At 45.4% G+C, this 25810-nt stretch overlaps 1 protein-coding gene across 4 annotated transcripts in view; it reads left to right on the forward strand.

Annotated features, from left to right (window-relative positions):
- The window catches only part of GRIA1 (glutamate ionotropic receptor AMPA type subunit 1), a 309387-nt gene that overhangs the window by 192827 nt on the left and 90750 nt on the right, over positions 1–25810 (forward strand). For all 4 annotated transcript variants that reach the window (XM_047730841.1, XM_047730840.1, XM_047730839.1 and 1 more), the window contains 4 exons: positions 3919–4023; positions 16852–16962; positions 17673–17879; positions 24063–24433. In XM_047730841.1, coding sequence (XP_047586797.1) covers positions 3919–4023; positions 16852–16962; positions 17673–17879; positions 24063–24433 — 794 coding nt within the window. The remainder of the gene's footprint in view (positions 1–3918; positions 4024–16851; positions 16963–17672; positions 17880–24062; positions 24434–25810) is intronic.

Here is a 25810-nt window from a genome sequence, read left to right on the forward strand (position 1 = left end):
TGTAGACTGAAACTAGCCCAAGCCAACTGAGATGGATGGTCATGAAAGCCTTAAAGGAAGGATAAATTCAAACAAAGAGTGCATTGGGCTTTGGAGGGTATGGGTAGAGATATAAATCATATCCAGCAAGAGACCAGAGTCAGGACATCATGCTTCCCTGTTAGGGAGTTAGGAAGAGAAGAGCTGGGTTCTCACCATGGCTCCACCAAGCTCTAGCTTGAAGATCTTGGACTGACTGCTCAACTTTTCTGGCACTGATTTCCTCATCTCCTAAATGTACGTAATTCTCTTAGCACTGCCTGTCTCATTGGCTTGTCACAAGGCTCAAAATAAAACAAAATGAAACAAAACAAAAAAGGAAAAAGAAAAGAAAGAAGAATGTATAAACTTCTTTGAACATGGGGGCAACTGAATGAGATAATTAAGGCCAAGTTATTCTTCCCATTGTACAGATGGGTAAGTGGGAGCTCAGAGGGATCCTGAGACTTGCCCTGGCCAGAATAAACAGAATGTGGTCTGCAGACCTAGTCCTACACCCAGTGGGCACTCAGGAGGTGGGGCCAAGAGGATGGGATCCACCTGAAAGGCAGCCACAAAGAGGTTACAGAAGCCCTGGGTCCAGAACATCTCTGCTGCCTCCCCCAGGAATAGGGGGTGAAGAAATCTACAGCGTTGATGCCTCAAACACTGGAGACACCAACCAGCACTCTTCAGGCACCAGGCAGGAAGGAAAAGCTGTCCTTTAGCATCTCATTGGCAGCAGACTCTGAGCTGACCCCCAACAGCACTTGCAGGAAACCACAGCTAATTTTCTATTTTTCACAGAGGGAGCTGGCAGGCGCCAGGATGGCTATAGGAGTTCCAGGAAGCAAGAACTAAGGGGAAACTCAGTCTGACCCCAGTCTCCCTCGGATGGGTGATGGGGGGATGAAGGCCAAAAAGCTCAGCTGTGACAGATAGGACAGCAGTTTCCGACTGGCCCGAAGTGGACATTTCTGAGAAGCTGCTGCTTCTGACTATGAATTCAGACTGTCCACATAAATGGTTTTGGGTTGAGCCATTCAGTTGACCTCTCCTTGCTCTGCCATCATGGAAGGGTGATTCTGGGATATCTCCTTTCCCATGCTTCAATTTATTTCAGCATGTGTAAGTCTTGGCTTCTCCCAACTAGATGGTAAGAGCCTCCAGCTGTCCCATACCTCTCATGACTTACTGTAAATCCTGAACCCAAGTGCCATAAGCTCAGAGTCTCAATACTCCTATCTGTAAAATGAGCAAAGTAACTGCTGCTCTTGCTCCTTACTGGGTTTCTCTGAACGTCAAGTAAACATCTTCCTGTGAAAACACATGACAATGCAAGAGTCCCACAGGTATGGAGCCTAGAATTTTGCTAATGATTTCTTTTGGAAACTGAGAAAGGCTTGTAAAAATGACAGTGACAAGACCTCCATTTGTGCTGAGAGAGTCCCTGCTCTGAGAAAACATCTTAGCAGACTGAAGGCTTCAATGTTAAAGTCTTCTTATTTGTCCATACCTTATGCACCCTCCTACCCCATAGTCATAGCAGCAACCGTCCTCATCATCGTCATCATTCAAATAAGGTACACTTTACATGGAACATTCATGTCCAGGGAATATGTGAAGCACTTCTGTTCTTTGAAGAGAAAACCAAGAAACAGGGAGGCTCAATGACCTGCTCATGGCCCAGTCATTAGGCATGACCAGGGCACGGCGGGGGAAATGCCCAGCGGAAACAGCGGTGGCGGTGGTAGGCACGGAGACCATACTGCCAGGCACATTTCGGAGCCTAGAAAGACAGCACTGTCCCCCGTCTGAGAGGCCACTTGGCATCATCAGTGAAGATACTGGAATGTAACAGAAGCCCTGGATTTTAGGCCTGCCTTTGACCCTGGAAAGTCTTAAGTCTGGAACAAATCAGTTTACCTTCCAGAGATTAGTTTCTCCCACGTAAGGGAAGATCAGCTCTAAATGGCATAACTCAGGGTTCCTATATATGAAGATGAATAGGCATGGAAGTGTTTCATAAACATGAAACGCTTGGCAAATGGTGGTAGTTCTTATCGAATCTATTACTAACAATAAAAATAACAGCTGGTCTTTGTTGAATACTCACCACAGGGCCAGCATCGATCATAAAATATCTCCCTTAATCCTTAAAACAACCTTAAGACATAATTAACTCTTAATTGGACCCATTAAACAAGTGAGGAAACTGAGTCATAGAAATATTGTACAATTTATACTAATATACCATACTGATAATTGATGTGATATGTGAGACTGGGGCCGAAGCACAGATGCCCATTTGGATCATTAATGACACCCCTCTTTCTGTTTGGGAAAAACGGTCATCTGCACATGTGTCTCAGTCTTTTTCCCAAATGAGTTACGTAAACCAGCACTCAGAACCCGAATGAATGGGAAAGCCAGAGATGGGCAAGAGATGGCAAGGTGAGAAGGAGAAGTTGCTGACAGACTGGGATGGCTCCCTCCCTGTCATTCTTCCTAGGAGGATCTGTGCTTTGTTTTCTCTCTGAAAGGCAAAGCCAGCCTAGACTTTTCCAGAGTGAGGATTTCATCTGAGAGAGTGAAGAGCTTGCCCAGTGCTCTGGGCCTGTCATGGCCTCCCCACTGAGACTTCATACCCAAAGGTGATGAGAGGGTCATCCTCAGAGCAGTCAGTCTCCCTCCTTCCCTCCAGCCCTCCCTCTCCGTCTCTCTCTCTTTCTGCTCCCCCACCCCTTCTCTCAAATACACACAGACACCCCAGCTATTCTTATGCCTTCTGAGGGCACAGGAGCTGCTCACTGTCCGAAAAAGGTAAAACCCTGTAAGTCTTCCTTTTAAGCTATTTGAAGGGGGAAGTAAACATTATGGGGTTATAGGGCCAGGTTCCTGTTGGTGTCAGGTAGACACTCACCTCACTGGCCTTAGGCCAGACTGATCTGAGGACACATGGTGGTGGGTCACCATAAGAGAATGTGTTTTCTTGTACCAGAGCAGATGACATACAGCTAGACTCATCCTTCACTGGAGGGTGGACTTGGGTGAGAATTACTGGTCATCTCCAGAGTGGTAGACTTGGCCTAACGCTCTTGAATCTCATGTGCTGACCACTTGACCTTTTATACGATCTTGAAGATGTGAGGCCACGGAAGTTTGATCTGACTCATTTGTGGAAAAGAAATCCCATGCAGCCTATTTGGGGCTGAACACAAATTTTGTTTTAACCAGCTGAGGCTTGTTTAAAGCCCTGCATGCTCTGGTCTTAACATGAAGACAGGGCTGGAATTTTGGCAACTGGAGGACTTAGAGAGGTAAACCATCCAAGGTCACTTTGGTTTCCCAGGGTCAAATTCAGGTCTCCCAGTTCCAGGTCTTCAGATTCCCACATTTTTATTCCCCAGCCTCACAAGGGAACTAAGAAACCATATTCAAAACCTGAGGCATTGTAAGGCTGCTGCTTCTCCTGACTCATCGGGAATGGCCCACTGGTCCCTTTCTTTCAAAGACCTCCTCCTGTTTCTCCACAAAAGGCGTGTGTCTGAGGGGCAGTGCCATCTGTGATATGGTCATCATGGGGGTTGTTCTATTAGGGATGGTGCAGAGATTTCTTCTCAGAATCTACTTTGATCCATGGTTACTATATGCTTAAGGCAACAGACGAAAAATGTTTCCAGGATAAATCTCAGTTTGGTAGGAAAGACCAAGACTGGGCTGTCATGGCGATGTCTGCTATGGGCAGGGAAGTAGCAAGGGATTTTAGTAGCCATGTTATTCCAAGACCTCCTCCCATGTAAGCTTCTCAGGTTCTGGATTTTTGCTTCCACAGAAAAAGCAAACAAGTGGAAGTGGGACTTCTGAAATCATAGTTCACTACTTGGCTTTCCTTTCCAGGTGCGGTTTGAAGGCTTGACAGGAAATGTGCAATTTAATGAGAAGGGACGCCGGACCAACTACACCCTCCACGTGATTGAAATGAAGCATGATGGCATCCGAAAGGTAAAGGCCGCCTTTGCTTCCTTTCCAAAGGGAGGAGAGGGCTGAGTGGTGCAGAGGGCCAGAGTGGAGGGCCTTGTGAGCCCCTCTTTCCTGGACTTGATCTCTTTGAAGAGACTCAGGCAATAAGGATTCTAGACTCAGCTCTGCCACTAACCAGCTGGGACTTTGGGCAAGTCCCTTTCTCTGAGAATTAATTCACCTGATTGCAAAATAGAGATAAAAATCTCTACCTTTGTCTAGGGTACTAGTGAAGATCCAGAGGATGGGAAAGCACTTTGAAAATATAAAGTAATCATTGTGTATGAAAGCTGCTGCTTTCCCTGAGGGATTCTGAAGAACTTGAGAATGATGGTTATTGATGAAGTTAAACCATTTCCTCCTGATTCACACTTGATTACATCTATATGCGTGTGCATTTATGTATTAATATATAGTAGATTTGTGTATAATTTTTTAGACTACATTCAAGTCCTTGGAAAAGCATTCACAATTTTACCAGACCCTGTGTTCTCTGGGCTCTGCCAGTTTCTCCACGCTTAACCTTGGACTCTCCTTCTCTTCCTCTCATGATTCCAGTCATTCTGGTCGACATTCACTTCCTTGAATATATCATATTCTTCCTCCCCTTGGAGCTTTCACATCTATTCCCTCTGCCTGGAACTCTCTCTACACCATTCCCCTCTTTTTCTAGGGCAACTCTTCCTCTGCCTTAAGCACTTAAAGTAAAGGTCGCTCCCTAGGGAAGCCTTCCCTGCCCCTGCCCTTGCCTCATGGCAGCCTCTATTTTTCTCCCCAAGGTCACCAGCAAGTCTGTGGAAGAGGTGGAATTCTGGTCTGGATTCTGACCTTTCCTCCCTCCATGCTCTTTCTGTCACATTCTTTATTTCTTATGGTGGCATGATGCAGTGGTAAGAGGTATGGATGGCATAGTACGGCAGAATGTTAGAAGATTGCCATGGATCAGAGCGTTGACTCTGGAATCCTGACACTCAATCCTGGCATCACCCGCCACTTATCAGTCTGACTCTGGACAAGTTATTCAGGTTCTTCATGCCTTAGTTCTCTCATCTGGTAAATGGGGATCACCATAAGTAATGTCAACCTCATAGGCTCATTGATAGGTTTACATGAATCCACATGTGCAGAAGTTCTAAGTGCTGGGCCTGGTACATTGAAAGCAGGGTCTTCATCTCTCAAACTCAATGCTCTCTGTGCCTGTGATGTCAAATACAGTTGCTACTAGCCATTACGGCTTTTTATTTTTTTGTTTATTTTTTTTATGTATTTGACAGAGATCACAAGTCAGCAGAGAGGCAGGCCTCGGTGGGGGAGCAGGCTCCCCACTGAGCAGAGAGCCCCATGAGGGGCTCAATCCCTGGACCCTGAGATCATGACCTGAGCTGAAGGCAGAGGCTTAACCCACTGAGCCACCCAGCTGCCTGCCGTGCATGGCTATCTAAATTTAATTTTTAATTAATCAAAATGGAAAAGTCAGTCCCTCAGTTGCACTAGCCATGTAGTAAGTGCTCAAGGGCCCCATGTGGCTTGCAGCTACCATACTAGTCAGCACAGATGGAGACGGTTTCCATCATCGCAGAAAGTTCTACCAGACAGCTCTGCTTATGCTCTCTGTCCCGTAAACCCAGACACTTTGCTCTCTTGTCTGGAAGCTCACCTTCCATGTCATAATCTATCTTACCACATCCCATTCACCAAGGCTATATTCTTTTCCTATCACAGGCCACAAGTTGTGCTGGGGACCCCCTGGGCTAAAATCAAGGTATTAGCAGGGCTGTGTACATTCAGGAGAATCTGTTTCTTTGTCTTTTCCACTTTCTTCTAGAGACCGCCCATATTTCTCAGTTCCTGTTACACTTCCTCATCCTCAAACCCAGCAACATCCATCTCTCTGACCCTTCTCCCATCCTCACATCTTCTGACCACAGCCAAGAAAGGTACTCTGCTTTAAAGAATCCATGTAGTTAGTTTGGGCACACCCCACTCCAGATAATCCAGGATAATCTCCCCATCTCAAGGTCTATAACCTTAATCACATCTGCAATGTCCCTGCTGCCACGTCAGGTGACATGTTACAGGTTCTGGGGAAGGAGCATGGACATCATCAACAGGGCCACAACCCTGTCTACAACAAAGTCCAGGTCTCAATATCTCTCCTGTAGCATCATGCCTTCCACACCCAATAGAAGCCATCTCTTGCCCTGCTGTGTTCCCACAGCACATTGGACTCCCCAGGACGTCAGCACACTGCCCCCTGTTGCCAGGCTATTTACACAAAGCCCATACTCCTCCTAGACTGTGAACACTTTGAGGGCCCAGCACACATTTCCCACCTTTTACTGGGCACACGTCAGGACCCAGCTACCGTAAGCACACTACCTCTGCTAACTTTCAGCAGGCGCCAAGCAAGGGCTCCCTATCTGGCTGTGACGATAACCACTGGGGCCTAACCACTTTCCTAACCACCTCTGGCATGGTGATCGCACAATGGCATTGTCCTTGGGGACTAAATCTGCTGCAAGTACTGCTCATCCAGAAACAGTTCAAGTCTGAGTTCATTTCTCTCATCCCCTGTTCTGACTCCTGCACTGGAAAAGACATCTGCTGGGTTACTTAGCTCTTATAATCCTCAATCTCCACATCTACAAAATGGAGACATATCATGTTTGTACTGGCAGCTGATCCTTGTTTAGTGAAAGTTACCTAGGTGAGCGGTTACTGACAGATATGGCCAGTGGCCGGGGGTTAGCACGTGACTAAAGTCTGAACACACTGGGATGACTTGTTTATCTTTTTCAAAGAATTTCAGTCTTTGGTGTGGTTCTGAAAACTATCAGCCTTGGTGATACAGCTCTCCTTTTCTCCACGGATTAACGCAGGCAGGCCAGCCCAGTAGGCTGCCTAAGGTCTCACAGTGAGCTATGAATAAATGGGGACTTTAATTTGGGCCCCATGACTCTCCAGGCCACATTCACCTTGCTGCAGCCACTGTCACAGCTAAGTGGCTCAAGTGACACAACTGGAACATTTCCAGTGACTGGTGGCCCCGGGGAGGGTGAGGGGGAGCTCCGAGTACTTTGCTGCCCTTAGAAGGGACACCAGTTATGTGACCTCCTTCCCAGACCATCTACCTTTCTGATGCAAAGAAGGTTGGGAGGTGTCAACCCCTGCAGCGTACAGGAAAACATGGAAGTCATTCTTTTGTGGAAGGCCTTGGGCAGGCAAGCGAGATGCTCCTATGTAGCAAATTGCTGACCATGGTTGCACCTGGGCTCTCCCTCGGAGTCCTCAGAATGGCCTATTTCCCTCAGGGAAGAAAAAAATACTGCTATTTCCTGGTGGATAAAATGGGCATGTGTCTACTATCTGTGAGCAGTTGTGAGTTTGTCAGAATTAAAACATGGATGTTATCCAGTTCTTTTCCCTCCAGGGTAATGGGGTAGTTGAAAATAAAGTCAGATTCTTCTCTATACATGAGCAGCAGGCTAGATATTTTGGGGACATAGTAGTGATGAGATAAGGACAAAGAGAAGGCAGAGGCTTCTACGCTGGCCCTGTCATCACCCAGCGGGGTGGCCTTACGTTCCCTGGGTCTTTAAAATGAGTGAGAAGTGCTGGGCTGTGCAACCCCTGATTCCTGTCTGCACTGATGCCTTGGATGCCAGTGCAAGTGACAGCATCTTTGTCAGCCTCACCCCTGACCCTAAACCTGTAGTCATACTGTCCCTCTCCTGGCTGGACTGCGGCTTCCTCAGCGTGAGTGGGGTTAGGGACCCTCCCAGCTGACCAAATGCCCATTGGTGTGAGCTTCCCCAATCACTCCTCCTGGGAATAGGGGTCTCAGCCCTTTGCATTGACCCTAAGCCTCACCAGAGACTGTGGGGAGCCCCCTCATCTCCTCAAGACTTGCACTTCATCAAGAATTCTCCTCAGGAGGCACCGTAGCAAGATCAGCGGTTCCAAACTTCTGGGAATAGAAGAATTACCTGGAGGCCTCGTTAAAAAATATAGATTCCTGGGTCCTAACAGCTGGACACTCTGCTTGTAGAGCGCAGAGAGGAGGCTCACGGGTGTCCACATTTAAGAAGCCTGCTCCTGAGCTAAGAAGCTAATGGTGCTCTAGGTGGTCTGGTGAGAAACACTGGCAGAATGGGTCTGAGCGTGGGCTTTGGAGGCAGACCTGCCAGGATTTAAGTCTCTGCTTTGCTCTTCGTTAGGCACGTGACCTAGAACAAGTTACCTCACCTCTCTGGAGCTCAGTTACATCATCTCCTCCAAAAGGGGGATGGATAAGATCCTGACCTGCAGAGGACTGCTGTCAGAATTACAGGCAACAGTGCCTCCTGCCCCCGATGCTTGCAGTGAGGGACGTGGAAAAGTAGCACCTGCCACAGAGTGGACATTCAGCAGGTGTCTGCTTTGTTTCAGCTCCCTTCTTTAGGCCACAGGGATTTGATTTGATTTGATTTTTTTTTTTTTTTTTTTTTTTTTTTTTTTTTTTTTTTTTTTTTTTTTTTTTGTGGTCTGCCTTGAGTTTGAGTGAATCAGGCCATACGAGCCCATAGAACGGACAAATCACCAAACAGAAAGAACAGGGTAACCTTAAAATCCCTGAGCAAATGGCTGCACTTTATCTTTCAGATCCCGAGGCTGTTTTTCACCTTAACTTCCCAATGACTAAATTCTTGCCTAGACGGTGGGTTCAAGCATCCTTTGTTTACAAGGAATCTGACTTTGAGAAAATCAATTCCTCCTGATCTGTGGCCTCAGGCCTTTTACTCAATCAACCTCCTAGCAAAGTAATTTCTTAGATTCAAGAGTGACCTAGTTGTGCTTGTTTTGGTGAACATTACATGGCCCTACCTGATATATGTCATAAAGACGAGTGGCTGCTTCTTGCTTTGGGGCCTCGGGGACAGTCTCCTGATCTTCTGGCCTATATCCTTGGCACTGATGTGCCAACACACCCTCCAGGTATCTGGGGCCAATCTGACATCCCTCTGAAATGTGCGTGCTTCCAAGCATCCATCCATCAGACATTTAGCAGTTTCAGATGCCAAAATCATCACTGGCTCTGCTAACGCTGAATCCTCGGGAAATCTTGTTCACCAGAGGGTACTGATTTTTAGAGATCTCTGTCTGAGATCTAAAATGCCTGGCCAAGGGGCGCCTGGGTGGCTCAGTGGGTTAAGCCACTGCCTTCAGCTCGGGTCATGATCTCAGGGTCCTAGGATCGAGCCCCGCATAGGGCTCTCTGCTCAGCGGGGAGCCTGCTTCCTCCTCTCTCTCTACCTGCCTCTCTGCCTGCTTGTGATCTCTCTCTGTCAAATAAATAAATAAAATCTTTAAAAATATATATATATAAAATAAATAAATAAAATGCCTGGCCAAATTCAGGTAAGATCACAAATTCTGATAAGTGGCTGCCGAGTAAGAAGGGTAAGGGAGGTTCACCTTTCATCGAGGGAGCAGCACAGTGAACTGAATCATCTTTACATCATCACTGGTTCTATAGCTATCTACCCACCGGACTGCAGACATCTGCTTCTCATAACAACTTGACTTGAGTCCCCCTGCTCTGCCCTGCCCTGTCCTGCCCCGAGGTTCTTTTTTTTTTTTAAAGATTTTATTTATTTATTTGACAGACAGAGATCACAAGTAGGCAGAGAGGCAGGCAGAGAGAGAGGAGGAAGCAGGCTCCCTGCTGAGCAGAGAGCCCGATGTGGGGCTCGATCCCAGGACCCTGGGATCATGACCCGAGCCGAAGGCAGAGGCTTTAACCCACTGAGCCACCCAGGCGCCCCTGCCCCGAGGTTCTTATCCCTGTTCTGCCCCTCTGTGTAACTGCAGAGGACAACCTGGGCAGGAAAGCAAAGTGACACAAAGTCCTGCTGATGTCAAAAGTAATCTAAAGAATTCAGAACCCTCCATTCCATAGGATCTTTGGAAGTTTTTCTAGAAATCCTGACGACCCAACTTTGGACATGCCGAATCCTCTAAGACATCATTCCAACCCAAGCTTCTCTCTCTGTTTCCAGCCAGGAAATAGACCCAAAATCCCAGGCCCCCTCCACACCTACCCGGACTCATTCAGGAACCTCCTGACCTATTACTTGTCCTACCTTCAGTGTCCTTGCCCTTCTACAAGTCCATTTTCCACCACATGAACTGGGGCAGTCATTTTCAAATGTGCATCAGGCCCTATTGCTCCTCTGCTTAAAACTTTCCACTGCCATGAGCTCTTGCTCCTTTTTCTCTAGCTCATCACTCTGCAGCTGCGCCAATGTTTTTCTGTCCCTTTACCTGATGGTCTCTATCACTGCAGTTTCATGTGCTGCCTCTCCCTGTCATTCAGGTCTCTGCTCAAATGAAGTCACTTTGGAGAGTCTGTCCTCAACCAAGCTATTTAAAGCGGCCCCCACCCATCTGGCACAATCACATTACCCCATTCCATTGTTTACTTAATGCTTAGCCCTTCTGATATATTCCTGTTGGTTTATTCATCTAGACTGGGGTTGGCAAACTTCAGCGTGCAGACCAAATCCAGCCCACCACCTACGTTTATGTAACGCATGAGCTAATAGTTTTTACATTTGTAATGGCTGAAACAAATCAAAAGACAACTGTTTCATGGTATGTGAAAATTTTACAAAATAAAATTTCAGTGTCCATAAATAAAGTTTCTTTGGAACACAGCCCCATTCATTTGTTTAGATGAGGTCCGTGGCTGCTTCTGCATGCCAGCCCGGAGATGAGGAGTTGCAACAGGGACTGTATGACCCACAAAGCCCCAGACATTCACTGTCTGCTTCTTAACAGATGAAGTTTGCTGACCGCTGGCCTGGATATGTATTGTCTTTCTTCCCTTCTTCTCCACCTCCCTGCCACTAAAATGTCAGCCCTCTAAAAGCAAAGAGCACAGTTGTGTTCTTTATTATCTCCTCAGTGCCTGCAGTATATTGACACATAGTAAGCACATGCAAATAAAGGGTTGTTTATTAAATGAGTGGCCAGTGTACTTACTGGATGTTGCTGGGCAACCAGACTGCCTACTGTTCTGGCCCATATGTCCAGAGATCTGCCAGCAAATAAGAAAAAATATGCTGGCAACTTTGAAGTAACACTTGAAGCAGAATTCAAAGTCCTACATAAACGTATTACATTCACATCCTTTGAGTGTATTAGTTAAGATAACCCTAGGATTGCATGGAGCACTGGGTGTTACACGCAAACAATGAATCTTGGAACACTACATCAGAAACTAATGATGTACTAATGATGTATGGTGAATAATGTAACATAATTAAAAAAAAATAACCCTAGGTTCCATGATGGATAAACTCGGAATTCTTAGCTGTTTAGTGCAATAGATGTTTCTTATTCTCCTGGTGACCAGTTTGGGGGCTGAGGGCTCTGGGTGAGACCCAGGCTTACAGAAGCTCCACTGTCTGCTGCATCTTTCTGGCTGTCAATATCTAGCTAACAAAGAGGAAGACCCTGCCCTGGAGATTTGGGGGAGCAAGGCTAGAAGAGAGATACATGACTTCTGCTGCATTCCATGGGCCAGAACCCCATCACCTGCCCCACCTAGATGCCAGGCAGGCTGGGAATTGTAATTGCTGGCTAGAGAGCCACTTCCCACCAACACCTCAATGCTAGGGAAGGAGAAGAAGAATCCCTGCTGGTCATTTAGTTGTCTTGGCTGCAATACATTTTTAAAAATGTATCATGATGTGTCTTGTTTTTGGAGGTCCTGACTATGGTTGCAGAGGCAGATGTGTAAATCTGACTTGCCAACTGTGCAAGGTAGATCAATGGAATTTACTGCTCTATAATCATCTCTTCTTAGACTTCATTCACTTAAAAAAAAAAATCTGATCTAACATCTAGACTCATTTCCTACCTTCAAAGAATCTTTAGAGGTAGATGGAAACAGGAGATCAAAAATCATAACTGGTCCCAGGAGAAGACCTCTCACTGTTAGAATTGTTTAAATCCCCTTCTGAATAGTGGGCCCTATTCTTTACCCAACCACTAACTCTGATTTACTTTCAGAGAGAATCAAAGGTCCTGCATATCCTCCGTAGAGAATCAAAGTGCTGTATAATAATCCAACCCATTTCTCTAAGAAAGGAAAATTTGCTCTCATCTCTGAAGTGGAGTGTCTCTTCAAAAAGCTTTGCCAAATTTCTTCGCATCAAGCTGTGGAACCAGATTTCTCAGCCTGCTAGCTTACGTGAGGTGCAAGCTGGGTTCTGGTATCACCCCGCTCTTCTGACTGGCAATATTGTTTTATTTCCCTACATAGAATAAACTTGTTTACAACATTTAACTATTCCTCTAGCTTTTGATATCAAAGAAACCATATATAAGCCAAGCTATGCAATCATTTTAATAGATTTCAATTTAACACTAGTGCCATGATACTGGCTTGGAAAGACCACTGTCTTTAAAAATTAAAATCTCTTTCTAAGCCATACAGATCTGGTCTATACAGGTTTATCTTGCTTCCCCCTCCCCTTTTATTAAAATAATGTGGGATTTTGGAGCAACGTTTTATAGTTTAGGGAACACTTACCTTAGGACATTCTGCATGTAAATAGGGTTACTTGCCAAATGAATTTGAGAATTGCTCTATGATATATACTTCTTTTGGAGATTGATAATTTTCAAAAAGTAAACTGATCCTGAAATGTCTTATACCACAGAAACCTGTTAGCCTTCAACTAGGCATTACCCTACTGAAATCATTTCTTAGTTTACTGACAACGTAATATGAGCTGCACACTGTGCCCATTGTGGTACATGCATGAACTCATTTAAGCCTCAGCAGCCCCAAGAGACAGATGCTCTATCAGATAGTCAGATACTTTTGATGTATCTGTTCTACAGAGCAGGAACTGGGGCCCACTGAGGTCAGGTAACTGGCCCTAAGGTTAGTAATTAGGAAAGTCTACCTTTTATTTATTTTTTCTAATTTTATTTATTTATTTGACAGATAGAAATCACAAGTAGGCGGAGAGGCAGGCAGAGAGAGAGGGGGAGGCAGGCTCCCCGCTGAGCAGAGAGAGACCAATGTGGGGCTTGATCCCAGGACCCTGAGATCACAACCCGAGCCGAAGGCAGAGGTTTAACCCACTGAGCCACCCAAGCACCCAGGAAAGTCTATTTTATTTTTTTTAATTTTTTTTAATTTATTTTCAGCATAACAGTATTCATTGTTTTTGCACCACATCCAGTGCTCCATGCAATCCGTGCCCTCTCCAATACCCACCACCTGGTTCCCCCAACCTCCTGCCCCCCCCCCCCCTTCGAACCCCTCAGATTGTTTTTCAGAGTCCATAGTCTCTCATGGTTCACCTCCCCTTCCAATTTCCCTCAACTCCCTTCTCCTCTCCATCTCCCCTTGTCCTCCATGCTATTTGTTATGCTCCACAAATAAGTGAAACCATATGATAATTGACTCTCTCTGCCTACCTTTTAAACCATGTCTTTCTATGCTAGAGATTTATGTCTTGACTATCAAGCCCCCACTTTAAAAAGACAATACCTAATAATACACTGTAAATTTTAGATAAATTAGTTGCCTGTCAAAGGAGGCAACTTGCTCTGTACTGATGGTTTGAGTAGGAGCAGCTAAACCTGTGCTAATTGTGAGGGAGGTAGGGACGGAGGAAAGAAAAAGGAAAGGAAAAGGAAAAGGAAAGGGGAAGGGAAGGGAAGGGACAGGGAGGAGGGAAGGAAAGAAAGGGAAGGAAGGATAGGAGGAAGGAAAAGGTAACAAAAACCCCTTAGCATCATCTATGGGTAAAAAAAATGATATTTACCACCCTTCCCCCAAGTTTGTGTAGATCATATTAAATAATCTAACCTTTGAGGTCAATGCCCTGGCTTCTATGCCCTGCCACTAATCTGCTATATAATCTGTATAGGTCAGATCATTTGATTTCCTTAGGCTTTCTCATCCCATCTGTAAAACACAGAAAATCCCAAGCCTGTCTGTGCTATTTGCATGTCACAAAGAGCGAAAGAGTTAAATGTTGTGAAAGTACCTTGGAAATTGTTTAAAAACGTGCATAGTGGCACACTACAATACTGGTTTTAAACATTTTAAGCCAGAGGGCTCCTTGTTAAAGGGAATCCCAATATGTGAAAAAGCTAAAAAACCAGAACTGTTTTAAAGGAGGGATGAGGAACCCAGAACTTGCCCCCACTTCCTAACCCCTCACCCACCTTCCATAAAAGCGGGGAAAGGTCCCCACAGATGCCCCAGGGTTCCAGGGAGCACTGGCCTAGGAAAATGAGGGAAACAAGACTCTATCCTGGTTTTGCGTGAGTCCCCTCGTCTCTTTCTATAAAAGGAAGGGATTAGAAGACACAATTCTTCATGCCCCTTCCAGCTCTGATGTTCTGGAGATCTAAGTTTCTGGTTCTTGTGTCATTAGAGAGAAAATTTTCCTTTCATGTTCACTAAAGGTGCCTCACACAAGCAACATGCACATTCCTGCACTGAGGGCAGATCTTGGCCCAGTGTCCCGAGAGACAGGCCTCTCAGCGGCTCAGCGCTGACAGGGTCCATTGTGGAGGTGTGCATTTCCTTAACAAACATTTCCTAAGCTGCTTCTCTGTGAAAGAACATGCTGTGATAAGAAAGGCATCCTAGAAGGAAGAGACCTTCAGCTTTGTCCACCAGGAGCCCACGGCACCATGGAGAGATGGGGACGGACATACAAACAGCCAAACCACAGGACCAGTGGGGACCTCTGGCTCTGTTCACCAGAAGCCCACAGCACTGTGGAGAGATGAGGACCAACCTAAAAACAGTGTAGGGTGTCCCCAATGGAGACCTACTTGAGGCACTCAGAGTGGGTAGACAGCTTATTGGAGTACCAAGGGCATGGCCCTGCAGTCAGCCTTCCTGGCTGAGATCCTGGCTCGTGACTCTCCACATCTCCATTTCTTCATATTTTAAAATGGGAATGAGGGGCGCCTGGGTGGCTCAGTGGGTTAAGCCTCTGCCTTCGGCTCAGATTATGATCTCAGGGTCCTGGATCGAGCCCCGAATCTCTGAGCAGAGAGCCTGCTTCCCCCTCTCTCTCTGCCTGCTGCCCTGCTTACTTGTGATCTCTCTCTCTCTCTGTGTCAAATAAATACATAAAATCTTTTTTTTTAAATGGGAATGATAATTAAGTACCCACTTCATAGGTTTTTGTGAGGATGGAAGAAGTTAAAACATAAAAGAAAACCACTTAGGAGAGCGCCTAAAACCCAGGAGGCACTCACTAACTGTTAACTGAAATGATTCCCAGCCCAGAGTCGAGCCCCTCGTAACAAGAACAGCACAGCCACTTTCCAGCTGCATCACCTTGGGCAGTCACAAACTCACAAAGTCACAAATGAAATGGCACAAAAACTTTAACACACTCAGTATCTGATGTAGCAAGAACATAATCGGTGTCAGCAGTTATCATCCTTGTTGTTAACGGCAGTGAGATCGCAGAGAGAACTGCCTCTTTCCAACCGAGGGAACGGAGAAAGACATTAAGGTGACAATGCTATCTGAGTTGACCATTGGCGCCTGCCTCAGCCCTGGGAGCTGGAGCTGAATTCTGGCCAGTGGGCAGCCTGCTCATCCTTCTACGTGTGCACTTCCAGTTCTCTTTCCCTTTGACCCTATGTCTACAGGCAGCAGAAGGACCAAAGAACAAAACACAACCATCCCATGATAAGTAGAGACAGAGACCAAAGTGTGTGTTTGTTTGTGTATGTGTATTAGCCACACCTTTCTGCTCTTCCCAAAACTTCCATGACTCTGTTGCCTTCAGGATAAAGTCTGTTCTCTTCAGGCAGGCCCATGTGCCCACTGCCCTATTGCGCCAACCCCATCTTCTAATCAGGAGCCACTGAACTTACAAATCTAGTCAGAGTCCTGCTTTCACATCTTGACCCATGTTCAAGTTCTCTCCAATCTAAAAGGCTTGGACCCAACCTCTTCATGATCTCATGTGTTGCATGTGTCATCGCTTTCCAAATAGGCTGGGGGACTTCTTAGGAGCAAGGACTAGCTCTTAGACTTTAGTATCTCTCTCAACCTGCCAAACAATACTCCCAGTGTTTTAGCTCAGAGCTTTGCGCACAAGAGGGATCCAATAAATATTTGCTGAAAGACCTTGCAAAATGAGCCAGTATAAATAACCTACTGATTTAAAAAAAAAAAAAAAAGTTTTCAGCCAGTATTTTTAGGCACTCATACATCCTCAGTATTAAAATAGTTTGTAATTGGAAATAAGAGAAACAAATGTTAAAGGATAAAATAATCATCACCTAGGAAGTTAAATCTAGATAGAAAAATACAGTAAATCTAAAAAGAAAGCAAAAGGAATGTAATTTTTAAGTTGTATGATTCCAACTACCATTCAGAATGAGCTCAGGAAGAGAAGGATTAATAGGCAGGAGGAAAAAGGGGTTTGACTTATAAACATCTGCAGGAAATTGAACTTCCACAGCCCTGGCTTGCATTGTACAAGTTCAGCTGCTTTAACAGTTAAGTCCGCCCTGCTTAAAGGGGGGGCAGTTTCCAGGCTCAGCTCATCATGGTGAGGATGTTCATAGGGATGGGGCTGGGAGGACCTGGAGAGCATTTTATCTCTCTTTGTTTTTATCTACTAGTACTTTAGAGCCTGGTGTGCCCAGTATTGTATGGTGTGATGCTGAGGCCCTTGCTTTTTGGTCTGGTGTTGGCTGGTCCTCAGGAGACCAGTCCTGAAGAGCCTGGCTCATCTTCTGTCACCACCTTCCTCTCCTTAACAGATTGGTTACTGGAATGAAGATGATAAGTTTGTCCCTGCAGCCACCGATGCTCAAGCTGGGGGGGACAATTCAAGTGTCCAGAATAGGACATACATCGTCACTACAATCCTAGTGAGTACTCGGTCCTTCATTGAGGTTATCCGGGATGCAAACCAGACCAACACAAAGGTCTTCCCCAGGAGCAAAAGTCAGTCACTCTTCTTGCCCAAACTGTGCCATAGTTAGAAAGAGGGAGTAGGAAAGGGAAGAAGTCAGAGAGGCCGTTTTCAGTGTGGCTCTGCCGTGATTTCATTTTGTATCCTACATATTGAGCTATAGTTTCTCCGTATATAAAACATAATGGTGAGACTAAAATTATGGTGTTTCTCAGACTTTACATTCCCTCAGCAGAAGCCGTTTCAAAGAGACTTTTAGCCCAGAACTTTAGGTGATTTATAGCCACTTTCTAAAGTGGCTATAAATGGCAGTGCTGAGAATCTCAGTGATTGACCATGAGAAAGCTGGAGACTGTTCAGGGTCTACTTGCCCAGCATAGTGCCCCTAGAGGTACCTCCAAAAACTACAGAGCTCCTGGAACATAATTTCAAAAGGGGAGCCCTACATCTCAAGGGTGAAATATTCTTATTTTAAGAGTTTGCTTCCTTAACCCAAGAAGTCTTGTAATAGAGGGAGCAGAAATGCAGGACATGGATTTAGGAACTTAGAAAGCTTTCTCCAAAGTTAGCCAAGGTTGGTGAAATCTTCCTCTGCCAGGCCGAAGTCCTCTCTACCTCTGAGTTGACCCACAACCCACGTTCTCTCTCCCTCCATTTCTCCACCAGGAAGATCCTTATGTGATGCTCAAGAAGAACGCCAACCAATTTGAGGGCAATGACCGCTACGAGGGCTACTGTGTGGAGCTTGCAGCAGAGATTGCCAAGCATGTGGGCTACTCCTACCGTCTTGAGATTGTCAGTGATGGAAAATATGGAGCCCGTGACCCTGACACCAAGGCTTGGAATGGCATGGTGGGAGAGCTGGTCTATGGAGTAAGTTCTCCACAGGGTTGGGAATTGGAGGGCAGAGAGAGGGTCTGAAAGAAAATCATTTGGTGGTTGGCTGGCCCTACCCACAGATACCTGTTGGACCCCTTCCTTAGTATTGTTACTGCCGAAAAGATGAGTGGTTCAAGATCCATCATCTTTAGACGTTGTCTCTCAAGGTTCCTGGTCCCAGCTTCCTCAGCCAAACTTGGCTCGCTCTTGTGACTTCTGCTGATTTTCATCTAACACAGGCGATAGCTGAGCTTCAGAACCAGCTTTCCCAAGGCAGACTGCTGAGTCACCACTTCCCTGCTCAAAGTCATTTATGGCCCTGCCATAGAAATATCTTCTCTGGCATTAGATGCATCCTGGATCCAACCCAACTTTCTAGTCACTCACCCCAATACTCCCTCTCTTGTACCTTCTACTATTGCCGAACCACCCCAAGTCTTTCTGTTGCATAGAATGCTTCCTTCCATTCCACAGCCCCAAAGGCCTGTCCCTCCTCCAACGTCTGTATCAAATACCGCTCTTTCCAAGGTGTCATTTCTTTCTCCCCATAAGAGGTATAAACGCTCCTTTCTAAATCCTCTTGCCTTCCCCTATAGGATTTAGTTTCTTCTTCTATTATGGCTTACCCCGCCTTGTAAAATAGTTACCTGTGTCATAGGAGTAGATCTCTCTCTCTTTGTATCACTCACTACACTTGAAATAACACCATGAACAATTGCTATAAAATCTTCAATAAGTTGAAGCAGTTTTGAGAAGCCACTGAATGCCTGAATTGCTTTAAGTATTTAAGGAACCACCGAGAAGTAAAAGATCTGATCCCTGTCCCCAAGGATCTTAACATTTTATGGGGTAGAAAATACAATGAGAGAGAAGAGTAAAAGATAGCATAGTTCAAGGATCAGGCAAGAGGCTGACATGAGCTTGTCTAGCCCTCAAGAGGGATATGGAAACTGAAAAGTGGCCATGTTCAAATACAGAGAAGGGCAGCCCAGGAATTTCTAGTGATAGAAATAAGAAAGAGTGGGAAAACACTGGCCGCTTATGCAGAGGACTTGGACTGAGTAGTCAGGGCTACGGGTGAGTAAGAAATGACATGGGGAAGAGTGGATTGATTCAGTGGGCACTGGGAGATGATGAAGATACTTGAGCAGAGAAACAACAAAAGGCAACGTAAGAAGACGTCAGCCACCACTTGCAGGAAAGGGGCCGCTACAGCTTCATGTGATGAAGTTGAAGGCTGCAGGCTGTGTTTCTGAGCAGAAGCATATGCTGAGTCCCAGGTTGATGCTGAGTTCCGGTCAGGATGAACCAACCATTTAGGTTAAATTTCATTGTCCCATATCAGGGCAATAGGAGTCTTGATGGCCTTGAGAGCCATACAAAGGGAATTCAAAGGAGAGATGTGGTAAGGAAAATCTTCCACAGGAAAGTGGCTTTTTGAGATGACCTGGTAAGATGGTTACTGTGGTTGTGGAAGGGGGTGTGTGTGTTTCTACCCTTTCTCCCCCCTCCTCCTCTTTCTCTCACCTTGGGAAGCTCCACTGCTAACAGAGACCTGGACGGTTACTGCTGCATCTGGAGGCTGGTTTCCATGGGAACCTCCACTAGCATTCATCTTTGCCCTCATCCCATGGAACATAGTTCCCTTAGCAAAAGGCCTGTGATCCAGGCAGAACAATGATACAGTCCTTCTGATGTCAAGCGCCCCAACAGCCAACAGTCAATGATGGGTCACTGACTCATCCGTAAGAAATCAGAGTTACCTCTGACGCCCCAGGGCCCATCCTTCCCCATCCATCTCCTCCCCTCCATCAGGCCTGTCCTGCGCAATATAAACTATATTCTGAGGACTCCTTGATGGGCCCAGTTCAGTACTCGCCTTTCAATTTTGGTCTGGGTTTCTTTTTCTGTCCCCCTGAGAAAGAATAGAGGAGTTTAAGGAAGCATCTGTCAGCCACAAATAACTAGAAGGTTGGACAAATCTCATTAGGAGGCCTCCAAATTTGTTCTTTCTGTGCCTTTTAAATAGCTAAACCAATCAAGGTCTCTCATCTCCCTTTTTCTCCCTCTTTTTCTTAACAAAAAGTGTAGTAGTAGCCTGTCCACAGGTAGTGTGTGCCAGGTACCATGCTAAATACTTTACCCACATTATTTCACATACCCTAACAACCCATTAAGATATATGTAATTATTTTCCACATTTTACAGATAAGGACACAGAGGCCCAGTGAGGGGTGGGTCATTTGGCCTAGGACAGCTAGTAAAAGCTGAGTTGTGACATGTGGCCTGGATCCCAGCTGCACTCTGGGTCCTACTGCCTCTCTACAAATCATACCATCCAAGCACTGGACCATAAGGCCACTGTTAACTGGGAATGAGAAGAGCAACCGCGCCTGCGTTCTCAGGTGCCACACCCTGCAAATGGAGTTTCTGCTTCTTGCATGGGTATGGCTTTGGGTTCAATTCACGGGTGACCCCCCCCCCCACCTGTCCTCCGTCTTGGTGAAGCCGAAAGAGAGTAAGTTTTTCAGACAGACACCTGGATTTGAGTTCCAACTCTGCCTACTGGCTACAGGACTCCTACAAGTCACTCAACCCCTGAAAAACAGGGAAAGTGAATCCCCTATCCCAGGCCTGGGGTGGGGAGTTTACCTACCTGGTGCCTGGCCCAGAGTTATTTCCCTTAACGTTTTCTTCTCATTTTGCTTTTACCTTACAGGATCAAAACTGTTTGCTCTTTCCCTAGGATTGTTTCTAGACTTCACGTATTTTGTTTGAGGCTCTCCTGGGTCAGTGGTTCTCAAAGTGTGATGTCAGGACCAGGAGCATTAGCATCACTGCTAATTATTAGAAACTTATTAGAACTTATTAGAAATGGAAACTCTCTGGTATCACTTTCAGATCCAGAAACTCTGTCACCTGTGTTTTTAAAAGTCCCCCCAGGTGATTCTGACGTACGGTCAACTTGGAAAGCCACTGGCCCAAGAGGTCACTTTAAGTAAGTAACTTTGAGTATCTGTAAAATGCTTTTACTTCACAGTATTCTCATGTATTTGAATTCTTTTGATTCTCACAAAACTATCCTACTAAACAGGTAAAGCAAAAACTCTTGTGCCTCTTTTTTTTTTTTTAATGAGGAATTTGATACCCCAAAAGACAGCGGTCTCCCTTCAGGCCACATGGTCAGCAAGTCACAGACCAGAGGAGCCAGGTGGGCTTTCCCAGGTGAGCTCTACCTTCCCTAATCCTGCAGAGCTCCAGAAACAACCTCAGGTGTTTGAAACAACTCTCCAGACCTCTTAGTCAATGTCAAAGGAGCTAAAACACTGCAACTTTGCACAAACCACCTTCGCTCTCTGGACCTGAGTTTTTTCTCTGCTGAGTAAGGTCACTGACTATAGCATCTCCCACTGTGTGTGTACCCTACACACATGGGTCTCTTTTGATGCTCAGGGATCCATGACCAGATAATGTTAGAAGTACCGCATCTACTTACGTCTCTTGGAAATTCTCAGCACACAGTGATCTTTCAAAGGTTCTGAGAAGCCTTGCCCCGAAGTAATCTTTTTAAATCCATGTTTTCCAATGTTTATTTTCATGTTGTACTTATTAACATCCTTCCAGAAATCATGTTCCATGAAACAAATCCTGGAATCGCTGAATGAACTAAGCACTAAGAGGATGTGCTTCTAGGATTTTTCCAGTCTTCAGTTCCTTTCGTTAACTCACATCAGGAGGCATCAAACAAATCCATTCAATTCTTGTTACCACTTTCAAAGCTGGTCTTCGTTCACCTCCCTTTTGGGTAACTTGTGGTAGTACCTCTAAGTTATTTCCATGACTTTTCTCCTCCCTTCCTTTCCTATCTTTCTTTCTATATTAGGTTACAGAGGAAAGAGTAGGTATCTTCTCCCTTGCACTAGCTTGTGTTTGAAAAAATATTATATATATATATATATATATATATGTATATATATATATATATATATATATCATACACATATATCTATATATATCATATATAGATATATATCAAGATTTATGCAATAGTTATTAGGAAAAAAATAGAATTACTATCAAATTCACACCTGATTCCATGTTTTATGGAAAGTTTTATGGAAAGTTTTATGGAAAGCTTTATGAAAAGTTTCTTTGTCTAGGTGAGAATTTAAGTCATTCAGAAGCCAGGCTTTTTGATTCCACTTAGAGCACCTTCTCAAACACCCCAGCCAATGAGAATAACTAGAGGAAACTTTGTCTATGCAATACCAGCCAGCATCTGCTTGGGGCCCTCATCTACACAGCATCGATCACCAACTTTCCATCTGGACTGTAGTACAGCGCCTGAGAGAAAGCCATCCTCCTGCAACAGACTTGCACAGACATTTCCATGGAACCTTCTTGGGTTTCCAGGATCCTTGATCTCAGGCCAACAGAGCAGTGGATTTCTACTGTGGGGAAGCCGGGGCTTCTGCCATGAGGGAGAGGGAGGGAAGACCAAAGAGCAAGGCTGGTGATTCCACATGCTGGATGTCCAAGGATGAGCATTTCTTGCAACCTTTTCATGTTTATCGACATGCTGGATTTGAATTTTAAAAAGTGAATCAACTATATGTTTCTTAGGAGTCTTCTTGAAAAACACTTGTGACGCACCCTTTCCTCCTCTCTGCAAGGCCTTCCCTCACATGATTCCCTCCTTCTGGAATGTGTACTGTTGCCAGAGCAACAAGATCCTACCCCTCTTTCAAAGCCAGATTTATGTGTCACTTCTTTTATCATGCAGCCCCTAATATCCTCAGCCAAAATGAGTATCTCTCTGATCTCTCTCCTGTATCATTTTGTATCTCCTGGAAAGTGCATATCCAGCCTACCTTGCAGACTGAGACATTGGACATGGCAGCTGGCGGGGGAGGTTGGATATGTATATCCACCTCTCCTACTAATCTGTAACACCCTGAGTGTAGGAACCATAGCTCACCTGCAGCTTCCACCCTAGGGCCTGCACACAGCAAGTGCCCAGTAAATGTAGAGTTAAGAAGAGTTGGTTAAGAGTTAAGTTTGCCTTCACTACCTTATTAGCCAGGAAGATCTTGGCTGCAGGGAAAAACCCAATCCAAACTGGCTTAGGCAAACAAAAGGGTTGGTTCGTCTTCCTGGGGACAAGTACAATGTATTAACCCATTTTCCTAGGAGTCCAGGGTAAGCCCTGAATTTAGTGTGGCCCAAATTATATTAGGGACCAGTTTCTGCATCTCTCACTCTGACTCTCAGGGCTAATGATCATTAAACCACTTGGGTCCTATGCCATTTTTTTAAAGATTTTATTTATTTATTTGAAAGAGAGTGAGAGAGAGAGTGTGTGCACAAGCAAGTGGAATGGGAGAAGGAGAAGCAGACTCCCCGCTGAGCAGGGAGCCCAATGCGGGGCTTGATCCCAGGACCCTGAGATCATGATCTGAGCCAAAGGCAGCCCCTTAACTGAGCCACCCCGCACCAATCCTATGCCATTTTTGAATGAATCATTCTGAGCAGGGAAATGAAGTACTAAGAGCCAGACCCAGTCACATGCTTCACCATGTAACCAGATGATCAGCCCCATTTGAACTAGAAGGACTAAGAGTGGGGCAAGAGTGATTTTCCAGGGGCGCCTGGGTGGCTCAGTGGGTCATGATCTCAGGGTCCTGGGATGGAGCCCTGCATCAGCCTCTCTGCTCAGTGGGGAGCCTCAGTGGGGAGCTTCCCCCTCCCTCTCTCTGCCTGCCTCTCTGCCTACTTGTGATCTCTGTCCGTCAAATAAATAAATAAAATCTTAAAAAAAAAGTTATTTTCCAGCAGAGGAAGGAGATATGGCTGTTCGGCAGGCAGAAGCAACAGATATCACCCCTACCGCCCCTGTAATGTGAGGAAGATGCCTTCACAGTTAGAGCTGTCAGACAATGGGATCATCTCTCCTGTAAGATAGCGAGCTGATCACTCATTTGTCAGAAATACCTTTTAGAAAGGAGGAGGGATTAGACTTGTAAGGTTCTTTTCAACTTTCATGTCCTTTAAGATGCAAAAGAATATTCAGTGGAGAGAGAAACAAGAGAATACAGAGCTGCTGAGCTCAACTGCATTTTTTCTTCTTCTTCTTGTTTTGTTTTGTTTTGTTTTGTTTTGTTTTGTTTTGTTTTGCAGAGAGCCGATGTGGCCGTAGCTCCTTTAACTATCACCTTGGTCCGGGAAGAGGTGATAGACTTCTCCAAGCCATTCATGAGTTTGGGAATCTCCATCATGATAAAAAAGCCGCAGAAGTCCAAACCGGGGGTCTTCTCCTTCCTCGACCCTTTGGCTTATGAGATTTGGATGTGCATTGTCTTTGCCTACATTGGAGTGAGTGTCGTCCTCTTCCTGGTCAGCCGCTTCAGCCCCTACGAATGGCACAGTGAAGAGTTTGAGGAAGGACGGGACCAGACAACCAGTGACCAATCCAATGAGTTTGGCATATTCAACAGTCTGTGGTTCTCCCTGGGAGCATTCATGCAACAAGGATGTGACATTTCTCCCAGGTCAGTGAGTTCTTCTCAACCCCTTTGCTCAATGCTTTATTTTTTCGTAGGGGGGGGGGGGGCGGGTGGAGAAAGCAAATACTGGAAAGTTAAGGGATAGGAATTATTTCCAGACTTTACTTGTATTTAGCTTTTCAACTACACTTTACAGTCAACTGTCTAGTGTATGCTGTCGATTATCTGGATGCCTCCTGTGTCTGAGCCAGCTCTGTCTGTTACCTGATTGATGTGCTCTGTCAAGATTAACAGGCATAATCACAAGTCTGATGTTCTGTGGCTGAAAGGTTCAGAGAAGGGATGAGGGACAGTATGGTACAACTAACAGTTAGTGAGCACCCAATGGACAGGGAGCCAGGTTTTGTGTCCCATATTTGCATTATCTCACTGAATCCTCACAGAAGCATAAGGTGGGACCCTCATTATATCTTCTTTCATAAATGAGGACCACACGAATGTTGAATCTTGCCAAGGTTGCACCGCTGAGTAGTTAGGTGAGTTGAGATTCAGACCACCATCCTGTACTACTGGCCAAGTGATGGAAGGAGTGCTGAACTATGAGTGGGTCCCAGCACTGGCGGTAGTGTGCTCTGTATGGCCCTGAGCAGGACGCCTGACCCTGGTAGACCTCGGTGTCTTCATTTTTAAGAGAAAGGGTTCTCTTCTTCTTAGTTCTGAGACAGACCTTGGAAATAATCTAGGTCCAAGGGTGATGTAAATTTGCTCCTTGTGGTTCAAAACGGGGATTTCTAAGGGGTACCTCAGATACTGCATTGAGAGAACCTGAGTGCCCAAATCAATGAGGTTGCAATCCCTGCCCCCAGAACCAAAGTAGTTCCATTTTTGTCTGTTTTATATATTAGATTGTGAATACTGCTTCTTACGGGAAAAAAAAAAAAATTCTGAAGCTAAGAAAGAAAAAAAAAAGAAGGCAGAATAGAAAGTAGGGGGCATGAAAAAACTTGAAATCTTCCAAACTGGACCAATCCCCACATTTGTTGACCTCCTGTCTTTGTGTGTCATGTTCTTTCAACTACATTCTGGAATGTTCATGCCACAAAGCTCCTCCAATTTACCTGATACACAAGCACTGACTATATTTCCTTTTCCTTTTACAGTTGTTCTCTGTCTATGAACTCCTTTTCCACTAGGCAATCCTTTATAGACTACCAAGTTTCTAAAGCACACAGGGAGGCATGACTTCGAACTTGGCTGTCATGAATCGATTTGCACACACTGTCACCCTCTGGGGGCAAAGTGCATAACAGTTGAGCCCTCCAGGACCTATGCTGGAGGCATCTTTACCACCTGTCCGTTTTGCATTTGAGTGTCAATGAGAACCAATATTCCTAAGTAGCAATGGAATAAAATTCTTCCTAA

Source organism: Lutra lutra, chromosome 5 (assembly GCF_902655055.1).
Source record: "Lutra lutra chromosome 5, mLutLut1.2, whole genome shotgun sequence".
Taxonomy (NCBI): domain Eukaryota; kingdom Metazoa; phylum Chordata; class Mammalia; order Carnivora; family Mustelidae; genus Lutra; species Lutra lutra.